This window comes from Macaca thibetana, chromosome 7, assembly GCF_024542745.1.
Source record: "Macaca thibetana thibetana isolate TM-01 chromosome 7, ASM2454274v1, whole genome shotgun sequence".
Lineage (NCBI taxonomy): Eukaryota > Metazoa > Chordata > Mammalia > Primates > Cercopithecidae > Macaca > Macaca thibetana.
Window position 1 is genome coordinate 133427897 of NC_065584.1, and position 12461 is coordinate 133440357.

Here is a 12461-nt window from a genome sequence, read left to right on the forward strand (position 1 = left end):
TTTAAAAGAACTATCTAATGCTAATGTACTAAAAATTAAGCCACCATTTAATTTATTTGTGATAACAGAAAAGAGACTGTTAACCTCAAGTGTCCTGTCACTTCTAAGCCCATTATTTATTTTTTAAAATCTCAATAAATTTCCTAAAAATAGAAACAGTAAGCCTTTATAAACAAAACGAACTCCGTGATTTATTCTTCACATCTCATAATGCAAGCTTTTTTTTTTTTTTTTTTTTTTAAGGGGAAAAAATGCATTATATACGAAGCAACACATCTTCTTAGAACATTTAACTCTGGAAGTTAAAATTAAGCTAGCTATTTTGATTAAATACAGAGAATACCCTATAAAAAGTGCTGAAAGAAGATACGCCTGAGATTTTCTTCTAGTTATAAAATTCTTTCAAATAATCATTATTGCAATTAAGATTATCCATCTAGCACCATATCCCCGGTAATTTACTTTTTACAAATCTTGATCAGCACACATACAATTTACCTTTTCTATAAAAAGATTTTATATATTTAAAAAAGGTAATTCACAAGAACAAGAACATGAATGCCTTCAGGCAAAAAGAAAGTTTATTTTCTTTTTTAGTTACACTTGTAAAGTACACAAGGATTTAATTAGGTTAAGATAAAATACAGAAAGTCTATATTAAGTACTACTTTTTAAAAATCAAACTTCTATGAATTGCTAACTGCTACAATACTATAATGAGTAAGTTTTAATGCTGTAGGCATTTAGGGAAATTCTGGGTATGTCAACACTGGTCAAAAGGGAAAAAAAATTCTGTGAGGAAAAATGGAAATCGGCACATATTACTATACTTTCCAATGACTTTTATCTACCTAAATTCACTTCAATAGTAGAAATACAAAAGTATAATCCAAATATCCTGGAAAAGCCATTACATGACTCTATGGTATAATCAAGAATTCCACAAAATTGAGAAATCTCAGTTCCCAATCTACTATTAAGTTAATGGTTCTTAGCCGTCCTTTGAGAATATGATGAAAATAATGGATTCTTGCCCTAGAAAAAGACATATAATGAAGCACACTCCTTCCAGGTCATTCATGGACCCCTGAATTAACTTCCTATCGCATAAACGAGGTGAAAACATCACTTTTCTGTATCTATTTTCTGAGTGTATAGGGGAGTGGAGGATTTTCAAATTATTCTTTCATTTAGTGTTAGGTTGGGGAAGAGGGAAGAGGTATTGGAAGAAAAAAAAGTCAACAGAAAACCTTCTTCCATGTTTTTTTCCTAGTTCTTAAATTTCTACAAGGTTTTAATAGGTCGTGGACTTTGGAAAGGTGTGGGATGAAAGAGGAAAAGTCTCTCTAGTTTAAATAATTTGCTCACAGCACTTGCTGCTAGGATAATCACAAACAGCTATGCTAAAAATTACCATCTAAATAGTTAATTATATTTCCTCTAGGATGAAAGGAACTCTAAGTATACATAAGGTAGCATTACTGGTTTTAGTCCTGGCATCCTAGTGAAGGTACAAAATGTTGAACCCTTTCATTAGTAACACACATACAAGGAAATGATTCAAGGAAAATTCGTATTCATTTGTCAGGCTTTGAAATCTCAGGTATTTTTGATAGATACCTTCAAAAATGTTTTTAAATCAAACTAGATATAGGCTGTATACAGAATACTTCTGGGTCACATAAACGCCTATGTGTATTTGCCAAGAGGCTCTATATCAATTTCTCTTTGGTAATTCCATGTATTGTTTTACAAAACTCATTTGTGTCTTCAGAGTTATATTAACATAAAGCTTTTTAAAAAAAAAAAATAAGTCTTGTGTAAAAACAAGTATACACAACTAGGAAGCTGTGCTTTGCCTGCTCAGAATCCGATTTCAAAATAAAAACCGGCTACAACTACATATAGACACATACAGGAATTTGGGAAATCTTATCTCATTAATACAGGTGCTAGTTATCCATCTGTAAAATTAAAAGGCAGAAATTACTAGCCTCTCTTCTTCCGTCATCTAGTCATCAATGGGCAAGGCCTTCGAAGAAGGGAATAGAGTGAATAAACTTGGGCTTCAAATTAAGTCGTTTCGCAGAGATCTTAAGAGTGGAAAATACTGGGGGAAAACTATTTTTTCGATTACTTTTAACACTGTTATTATCCCTGCCTGCTAGCACCTACTAGCATGGATAATCAGGAATTTGATGCAATTAAAAACAAAACAGAACACTGATGGGACTACTTTGCGAATATGAAAACGGGTTCGAAAATAAGCTTATGCTTTACACCCTTAAAATAGAAACTAGCTTAAAAAAAAAACCACTAATTACCATTCTTTGCAAAATAACTGGATAAAAGGACAAGGGGAAATCGTAGTATCGTTTCTTAAAAGAAACACCTCCGTAAAACCACTGCAAAAACAATGCTTCGCTCCATTGAACATAGATCTAAAAGGCCCGTGACTTCCCTTCATCTGTAATTACCACACATTCTCTTACAGCCTTTCTGGGTAAGAAGCCTTCAAACGCCTTTCCACCTTGAAAACACATTCCAGAGCTGAAGGGAATGCGGGAAGTGGGGAGACTGCTGGAAGTTATAAGCCCTCCTCCCAGGAGAGCAGGGACAACTTGGAGCCTTCTGACCCCTGCACCAAGCCGGAGAGAAGCGGCAACGGCGAGCCCTCCATCAGGGAAGTAATCAGGGTTGGAAAAGCCCCCAAGTCCCAGGCAGCACCTGGAACAATGAAGGAGAGCCGGGAGCTGCCAGGATCCCAGGTAAGGGGGTCTGCGACCGCAGGACCGGCCCTCGGTCCCCACGTTCGGAGACCTGGGCCTGGCCTGGAAGGAAGCGGCGACCCCAACCCCCGGCTCGGCGGGCCCAGCCCAAACCCGCGTACCTGCTCTGTAGGGGCTCGGTCCATGGTGCCTGCAGCCGCAACGGGCCCGCGCTAGTCGGTGTAAATAGCGCCTTGGGCCGCTTTCTCCATGGCCCCCCGCTCGGGTCCAGACTGGGTTCCGGACCTCCGCCCCTATCTGGCTAGCCGCGACACCGATTCGGCTACGCCACTGGCCGAGGAGGCGGCTCCAGCTCCGGGAGATGGAGGAGGCGGTGGCAGCTTCGGGGAGGGATCATCTGGGACGGAAGCCGAGGAGGGCCCGAATGGGCGGGAGGCGTAGTTAGAAATGGAGGCGCACGGAAGGGAAAGGAGTGGGGAGGAGGCAGAGAGGGGCAGTGGGCGGAGTGACAGCAAATGGCCTCAGCAAGGGTAGCAGGAACCCGGCCTGGCCTAGAGGCTGAAGCCAGGTGGAGGCGCCCAGGAGCAGGTGCCCCGAACCACACGCCACCCCTGCGACTGTTAAAGGAGAAGTGTCAGAAGACCACCTGGGACCCAGGTCACACGGGCCCTCAAAGACCTCTTCAGGATCTGAAACCATCTCTTAAGAGATGTTGGAAAAGCTTTCATCTGCCCACCGTACATCTGCTCCTTCCTTATGTTACGCAAATAAAGGGAGTCATGACTATAAAGGAATGAGAATATTCTGAAAATAATGGAGTCTTGCCCTAGAAAAATGCATATGTAAAACGCATACACAGAATGATTGGAAGAAAGGGCTCCTCACAAATATTTATTGATTAGTTAATTCGTTGTCCAGGTTCATGCCCACCTCTAGGCTCACATCCAGGCTGACCTCGCCCATCTCAGAACTCCTAATTTTATGCAGGATCTGTATAACACCACCCAACAGGTAATTATTTTATCTTCAGATCCTTAGCTCCTTAAGGGCAGACACTGTCTTGAAACTGGGCACTACCGTTAGCATGGCAAATACCTTCTGGGCATCTCCTTAGACACACCTTCCAACACCCACACCCTCCGTGACGATTCAGCCAACCGCGGATAGAAATATTTTGGGGAAAAAAGAAATAACAAGTACAACAATAAAATACAAGTAATACAGTTTAACAACTGCTTATACAGCATTTACATTGTATTATGCATTATAAGTAATCTAGAGATGACTTAAAGTATATAGGAGATGTGCATGGATTATATGCAAATACTACACCATTTTATATAAGGATCTTTAGCACGCATGGATTTTGGTATCAGCAGGGATCCTGGAGCCAATATCCCCCTGGGATGTTTAGGGACAACTATATAAGCTAAATTACACTTCAGTGAAGGAAGAGAGTTCAGGTGGCTGCTGTTTGGGGCACTGGTGTGGAGATCCACAGCTAGGAATCGGAAAGAGATTTTAAGAAATTCGCTTTGTCATGCTTCAGGAGACATCGGTAAAGACTAATTGCCTTTTCAATTAGTCTAAGTTATTAGTCTGGTTATTAGATTCCAATACGAGGCTTGTTATGTGAAGGCCCCTTGCTGTACTTATGTTGACACAGGTTGGGTATCTCTAATTGGAAACTATGAAATCCCAAACCCTCCTGGATCCCAAATATTCCAAAATTAGAAACTTTCTGAGCACAGACATGACATTTAAGGGTAATGTTCATTGGAACATTTTAGATTTTGGACTTCCAGATTAGAGATGCTCAATCAGTAAGTATAGTGTAAGTCTTCCGAAATCCCAAATCTGAAACGCTTATGGTTTCAAGTATGTTAGATAAGGGACATTCAACCTGTATTATATATTGGCCTGCTGAAAGGAACTATATTGTGTCAGCAAGACTTATATCAAGGCTGGCAATAGAAACAGTTTGAAAGGAGAAACATTCATATTTACACATTTATATTTAGATTTAAATATATTTATTTAATTTTAGTAACTTTTCTATCTCCTCAAATTTAATATAAATGCATGTGTATTTGAATTGCAAATGTACGTAACATTTGTACATATATGTGCAATTAAAGTAACGTTAGGTCCCTAGTGCCTATCACACACCTAGTTGGGATTCAATGAATGCTGAATGAATTTAGGGTTGGTTGCTCAGAAAAATTAAGTTATTTATAAGGAGTAGTTATGTAAACTAACAGATGACCATTTTTCTTCACAATTGAAAGATAAAATAACTCTGAATTTTCAGATTGTCTTCCTACTGCTGGTCTATAGCCAGAATATACCCTCATCTGAGTAAAAAGATAATAGTAATACACTCATAAAAATACTATAGTACTTTTGCTTTTCTTCCTTCTTCTGAGGAATGATCTGAGGAAATTTAAGCAGGATTCCCAAGGATCTTTCCACACTGTCGGATTTTTTATGACTGTAAAATCGTTTTCATTGAGAATCTTCTACATACAAGACATTCGTTAAGGGAGGCTGAGGCAGGAGAATGGCGTAAACCCGGGAGGCGGAGCTTGCAGTGAGCTGAGATCCGGCCACTGCACTCCAGCCTGGGCGACAGAGCGAGACTCCCTCTCAAAAAAAAAAAAAAAAAATATAAGAACAAAATCATAAGAATTATAAGAACAGAAATGTCACAATGCCCTTCTCATTTAACATAATCTTTAAAAAGATGGCAATAGCTAGTAGATAAAAAATTAAAATCTGTGAAAAAAGGAAGGCATTTTAAAAATACAACATTTTACAGATGATATAAATGAATGCAAATTATTTTATTCACCAATAAATATTTAACGTGCGAGGTACTACGCTAAATACTAGAGATACAGCAGTTTATGAGACACCGTGAGGGCTGAGACCATGTTTGTCTTGTGGGCAAGACATGCATAGGACAAATCGTTATAAGTGAGATGAGTGTCATGAAAAAGGAAGTACAATAGGTGTTACCATGGTAAGGGATGGAAGGTCAAGGAAGGCGTATTTGAATAAATAGCATCCACAGAAAGACCTGAAGGGTGAGTAGGAGTTATGATTAGTAAAGGAGAAGAAGCAGGAAAATTGCTTCAAGAAGAGGAAATGGCAAATGTTAGCATTCTGAGGAAAGAGAAAATTCAGCCTTTAGTACTCACACAAGCTCATCCCTTGAGATGAGGGTTCAGAATGTGAGGGATAATCCAATAGATGAAGGCCTCTGAGAAGCTTGGAGGGGATAGAATACAAATACCAGGGGGAAGAAATAGACCTTTGATGGGAGTAGGGGCATGTTATCTACTGTAACAGAGGAAAGGAAGAAAAGATTGATATGGCTACAGATTATATACATTTATAAGTTTCATGCCGAAAGTTGAGGGAATGCCTAATGGCTTCTGTTGTCTCAGTGATGCAGGAGGCAAGGTTACCTGCTGACAATAAACAGAAGTGGAGTTGTGATGACTAGGCACTCGTCAAAATTCAGCAAACATATAGTTAAGATAGGTACATGTCATTATATGTACATTTTATCTCAAAAGAAAAAAATATAACCAAATATTGAATTCTAGCTTTAACAAATGCGTACACCTATGTAATTCAAATCTCTATCAAAACATAGAGTGTCACCATTACCTCCAGTGACATTTAAAACTTCTCTACTTATATCAAATGCTTGTCTTAGACATTGTTGTTATTCTTACTACCTATACCAAAGCCTAGCATGCAGCAGGTGCTCAATAAATATTTATTGAATAAATGAACTGTAATATGATATTAAATCAGGATTCTTTCATCCAGGGTTAGGGTTTTGTTAGGCATGTGCATTTTATTGAAGGAGCAGGATTCACTAGGGTGCAAGTAGAATTATTTTTTATTGTCCTGTACCTTCAAATTACCTGAAGACTATTTCTTTTTCTGCCTTGGATGAAATCTCATGAAGGTCACACACACTTTATTCCACGTCAAAATTTCTCCTTTTCCCCAGCTCAGTCCTGCTTCAGGCTGGAAGCCTGTGGTGAAGGACGTGGCTTGGTCCACTTCAGTTTTGTTTTCTACGTTTTATGTCTCCACCTCCTCTACCTTAAACACTCTCTGATTAGGCTTTTAGATTTCTCCAGGTTTGAACTCTGAGAGGGAGGGTGGCAGAGCTTCTCAGATGTTTAATTACTACTTTCCTGCATGTTTACATGCAGCAAAGTCATCTCAGAGAGTCACTGATGACCCTAGCCCTCAGCCCTTGTACTTCTGAGGGTTTAAATCTCAACTTGATCACTTTGGGGAACAGCAAGGCAGCCTTATTTGCTGGATTCCCTTTTAAAATGGCTTCAGGCAGAATTCCTGGGATCCCATCAATCCCTGGAATCATTTTGCTACCCTTGATTTATCATATAACTATCCATCCCTCTCTGCCTTTATCCAGCTATTAATTCTTCTTATTTTTGGTGCATGTCAAAGTAGATTGCAGACTTCAGTACACTTTGCCCTGAGAAAAATTCATATAGACACAGTAGGCAAAAATGCAGCTTGTTCTCACTGTTTCTCTCAGATCCTTGCATTCTACCACACTCCAGGCAACATGTATCAAGTTCTCCAAGTGTTTCCCAGAAAGCTTCTCTCACATAGCTTAAGGTAAGCGGAAGCATCTCCTTTTACCCATGGGAGGTGTGGGTATGTATAAGGTATACAAAACAGTACCCTTCCTGAGTCATTGTCTTAGTCTGTTTTCATGCTGCTGATAAAGACATATCCAAGACTGGGCAATTTACAAAAGGAAGAGGTTTAATGGACTTGCAGTTCCTCCTGGCTGCAGAGGCCTCACAATCACGGTGGAAGGTGAAAGGCACACTTCACATGGTGGCAGATAAGAGAACAGAATGAGACCCAAGTGAAAGGGGTTTCCGCTTATAAAACTATCAGATCTCATGAGACTTATTCACTACCATGAGAACGGTATGAGGGAAACTGCCCCATAATTGAATTATCTCCCACTGGGTCCCTCCCACAACATGAGGGAATTATGGGAGCTACAATTCAAGATAAGATTTGGGTGGGAACACAGCCAAACCATATCATTCTGCCCCAGCCTCTCCCAAATCTCACGTCCTCACATTTCAAAACCAATCATGCCTTCCCAACAGTCCCCCAAAGTCTTAACTCATTTCAGCATTAACTCAGAAGTCCGCAGTCCAAAGTCTCTTTTGAGACAAGGCAAGTCTCTTCTGCCTATGATCCTGTAAAATCAAAAGCAAGTTAGTTACTCCCTAGACATAACGGGGGTACAGGCATTGGGTAAATATACCCATTCCAAATGGGAGAAATTGGCCAAAACAAAGGGGCTACAGGCCCCATGCAAGCCTGAAATAGAGCAGGGCAGTCAAATCTTGGAGCTCCAAAATGATCTCCTTTGACTCTATGTCTCACATCTAGGTCATGCTGATGGAAGAGGTGGGTTCCCATGGTCTTAGGCAACTCTTCTGTGGCTTTGCAGGGTACAGCCTTCCTCCCAGCTGCTTTCATGGGCTGGTGTTGTGTCTGTGACTTTTCCAGGTGCAGAGTGCAAGCTGTCAGTGGATCTACCATTCAGGGTCTGGAGGATGGTGGCCCTCTTCTCATAGCTCCACTAGGCAGTACCCCAGTGGGGACTCTGTGTGGGGGTGCCCACCCCACATTTCCCTTCCACACTGCCCTAGCAGAGGTTCTCCATGAGCAGCCCCGCCCCCTGCAGCAAACTTCTGCCTGGACGTCCAGGCATTGCCATACAACCTCTGAAATCTAGGCGGAGGTTCCCAAACCTCAATTTTTGACACCTATGCACCCGCAGGCTCAATACCGCATGGAAGCTGCCAAATCTTGGGGCTCACACCCTCTGAAGCCACAGCTCAAGTTGTACCTTGGTCCCTTTTAGCCACAGCTGGAGCGGCTGGGATGCAGGGCACAAAGTCCCTAGGAGGAAGAAATGGACTGCATTAGATGGTTGACCACTGAAGAGGTGATATCTGATGTGAGATTTGAGAAATACAAAAAGATAGGGGAAAGACAAGCAAAGGCCCCGGGAGGGGAAACTCTTAAATTGTGGAAACAGAAAGGAGAGACCTGTAAATAGTGAATGGCAGGAGGGAGAGAGTAGTATGGACAATAGATAGAATGGAAGTCTAGACCAGGCCAGATTTTGTACTAATTTGCAAGCTATGGTAAAGAATTTGGATTTAACTTTAAGTCAAAAAGCCATTTGGAGAATTTTAAAGAAGTGCACTGAATTCACATTTTGTCTGAATGTGAATAGCGAAATGTTAAAATTAATACTTCTGGAATATAAAAACATATCTAAATGACTATTGAAAAATTGGATTATTACAATTTTATTATTAAAAGGTTTAGTAGTGTTCAAAGAGAAACTTTAGACAAGTTCAATTTAAGAATTTAATTAAGCAAAAAATGATTTGCCAATTGAGCAGGTCCCCAGAACCAGAATAGGCTCAGGGAGACTCTGGGGCTGATACATGATCCAATCATATTTATAGAAAGTGAGGTACAGAAAATGGAAGTAGGGTACAGAAACAGTTTGATTGGTTATAGCTTGGTACTTGTCTTATTTGAATATGGTTTGAACAGTTGGCCACCTATGATTGGCTGAAACTACATGATTAGTACAAGAGTAAGTTACAGTCTGTTTACACATCCTGTTAGGTGACAGTTTACTATATGTGTAAGGAGGCAGCTTTAACTTAACAATTCACCCTTTTGGTCACCATCTCAGTATAGAGGGTGACCAAAACTTTAGGCATTAATGTCAAGGGTTAGAGCAGAGAGGACTTCCTTATTAGAATCTCCTGTTTTCAGGAGGAAAAAAAAAAAAAAAAACACTGATCTGTTTTGGGATCGATCTGCTTCCATAATGTTTCACTTTGATTATGCAGCATTTAGCATGAGTGACTCCATGTTGGTTTGGTTTGGTGTGCTGGGGCCTACTGCAGGAGCTCTGTCTAGAGCAATGGCTTCCTATAATTTTGAATAATAATCCCACCCTTTTGCTCAAGTTCTTACCTAAGTGAGTATAGCCAAGATTTAGGGTTTAGCACTTCCAGTTGCCATCATTTTGGATTTCTAGTCACAGCACGTCATTCATAGGTGACAGTGTCTTCATGACCACTCATTTCTTTGAGTTTTTGTCATTCCAATAAAAGGGAGATCATTTGACTTTCTACAGATGGCTATATGCAAGCATTTAAAATTTTGGAGAAAATACAGTGCACCAGGGATACTACTCTTACAATTATCAGAAGGATGATACCAAGAATTGGGAGTATGCTCCCTAGCCAGGGTCCTTATGAACTAAGCCAACTAAAATCAAATAGATCTAAGAATAAGCCTGATAAAGAATCTTGTTTTAACCAACCAGCCCATTTGTTAATCCCCTGCAAGTGAGTCTTTATAAAACCTGATGTATTCATACAACAAGAAGTGTCAGTAACCGCACAGATCCTTCCCTGTTCAGTCGAAAATAATCTAGAATAATTCAGTCATCTAGCACAACTTTAGCAAGAGAATTTTTAAATTCTGTTGTGCAACCATAGCCTTTGCAGTAAAATCTTCTATAAAGTCTGTTACAAAGCACACATTTCTAATCATTGTCTGATTTATATTTACCCCATGCCACAGAAAAGAAGACCTAACAATGACGCCCATCCAGAAAGGTGAAGTCCTCCAGGCAATGTTCTCTTTAACCTATGATATATGTTAAGAAGAGTGGACCAAGGTTCTGTTTTTAACTGGTGGCGGAGCAACAAAGGTACCGTTAAAATTCCTAGTCCAGCTGACCACAGTGGCTCATGCTTGTAATCCCAGCACTTTGGGAGGCCAAGGCATGAGGACTGCTTGAGCCAAGTAGTTCAAGATCAACCTGGGCAACATAGTGAGATCTCAATTCTACAAAAAAACAAATAAATGAAAAATATTTAAAAAAATAGCCAGGTGTACTTATGCGTGCCTATAGTCCCAGCTACTCAGGAGGCTGAGGTGGGAGGATTGCTTGAGCCTGGGAGGTCAAGGCTGCAGTGAGCTATGATTGCACCACTCCACTACAGCCTGGATGACAGAGTGAGACCCCGTCTCAAAAAAAAAAAAAAATTCCCTAGCACACATTGGCCCCTCATCTTCTATTTCTTAAGGCAGGGGTTCCCAACCGCTGTACCATGAACTTGTACCAGCTAAGGACCTGTTAGAAACTGGGTCACACAGCAGGAAGTGAGTAGTGGGTGAGCAAGCATTACCACCTGAGCTCCGCCTCCTATCAGGTCAGTGGCAGCATTAGATTCTTATAGGAATGAGAACTGCACTGTGAACTGTGCATGTGAAGGATCTAGGTTGCACACTCCTTATGAGAACTGAATGCCCAGTAATCTGGGGTGGAACAGTTTCATTCCAAAACCATCACCCCTACCACCCAACACCCCCAGTCCATGGAAAAATTGTCTTCCACGAAACCAGTCCCTGGTGCCAAAAAGGTTGGGGACTACTGCATTAAAGCATAAGGTTTCCCCTGTGTAAAGTTAGCCATAAAATCCTCCACACATAAAAGTATACCCTATGGGTACACCCAAAGCATCTTTTCCAGTTCTATTGTTCATAGAGGCATAAGCAAGAAGATGTAAGCGTCACATGATGGCAGGGCCTTGATCCATGATCTTGAGAAAGTTCTTCATGTCTAGGATTCTGTGTGCTTCTGTGGAGAAAATTCCCAGTTAGCTTTACCTTAAGGTATACAGTAGCAGTCCCAACCTTTCTGGCACCAGGGACTGGTTTTGTGGAAGACATTTTTTCCATGAACCTGGGGGTGGAGGATGGTATTGGGATGATTCAAGCGTATTACGTTTATTGTGTACTTTGTTTCTGTTATTATTACATTGTAATATATAATGAAATAATTATACAACTCACCATAACATAGAATCAGTGGGAGCCTTGAGCTTGCTTCCCTGTAACTAAACCAGGGGTCCCCAACCCCAGGCTGTGGACTGGTACCAGTCTGTGGCCTGTTAGGAACCAGGCTGCACAGCAGGAGGTGAGCAGCAGACAAGCAAGCATTACCACCTAAGCCCTACCTCCTGTCAGATCAGTAACAGCACCAGATTCTCCTGAGAAAGTGAACCTTATTGCCTATGAGAGGGATCTAGGTTGTTGCTCCTTATGAAAATCTAATGCCTGTTGATCCCAGGTGGAACAGTTTCGTCTCAAAGCCATCCTCCTCCTCCTCTCCTCCCCCATTCATGGAAAAATTATCTTCCATGAAACCAGTCCCTGATGCCCAAAAGGTTGGGGACCATTGAACTAGACAGTCCCATCTGGGGGTGATGGGAGACAGTAACAGATCATCAGGCATTAGATTCTCATAAGGAGTGTGCAGCCTAGATCCCTCATGTGCACAGTTCACAATAGGGTTCACACTCCTGTGAGAACCTAATGCTGCTGCTGATCTGACAGGAGGTGGAGCTCAAGCGGTAATGCCAGAGATGGGGAACGGCTATAAATACAGATGAAGCTTCACTTGCTTGCCCACTGCTCACCTCCTGCTGTACAGCCTGGTTCCTAACAGGCCATGGACCAGTACCTGTTAGGGGGACTCCTGGTATGCAGTCCTAAGAGTCTGGAAGGACGGTTTAGAGTTATGAGGCTATGGATTCAAGGTTTGCG

General features: G+C 41.2%; 1 protein-coding gene and 1 long non-coding RNA gene across 2 annotated transcripts in view; one reads left to right on the forward strand and one right to left on the reverse strand.

The window, feature by feature from the left end:
* Positions 1–3173, reverse strand: part of SECISBP2L (SECIS binding protein 2 like) — a 58407-nt gene extending 55234 nt beyond the window's left edge. Inside the window, exon 1 of the mRNA XM_050797142.1 lies at positions 2891–3173. Within this exon, the coding sequence (XP_050653099.1) occupies positions 2891–2914 (24 nt within the window). The 5' untranslated portion in view covers positions 2915–3173. The remainder of the gene's footprint in view (positions 1–2890) is intronic.
* LOC126958720 (uncharacterized) lies at positions 2526–10546 on the forward strand. Its single transcript, XR_007727277.1, has 4 exons — positions 2526–2768; positions 3648–3740; positions 7318–7400; positions 10431–10546. It is a non-coding gene; the product is annotated as an uncharacterized LOC126958720 (long non-coding RNA).
* The last annotated feature ends 1915 nt before the right edge of the window (positions 10547–12461 follow it).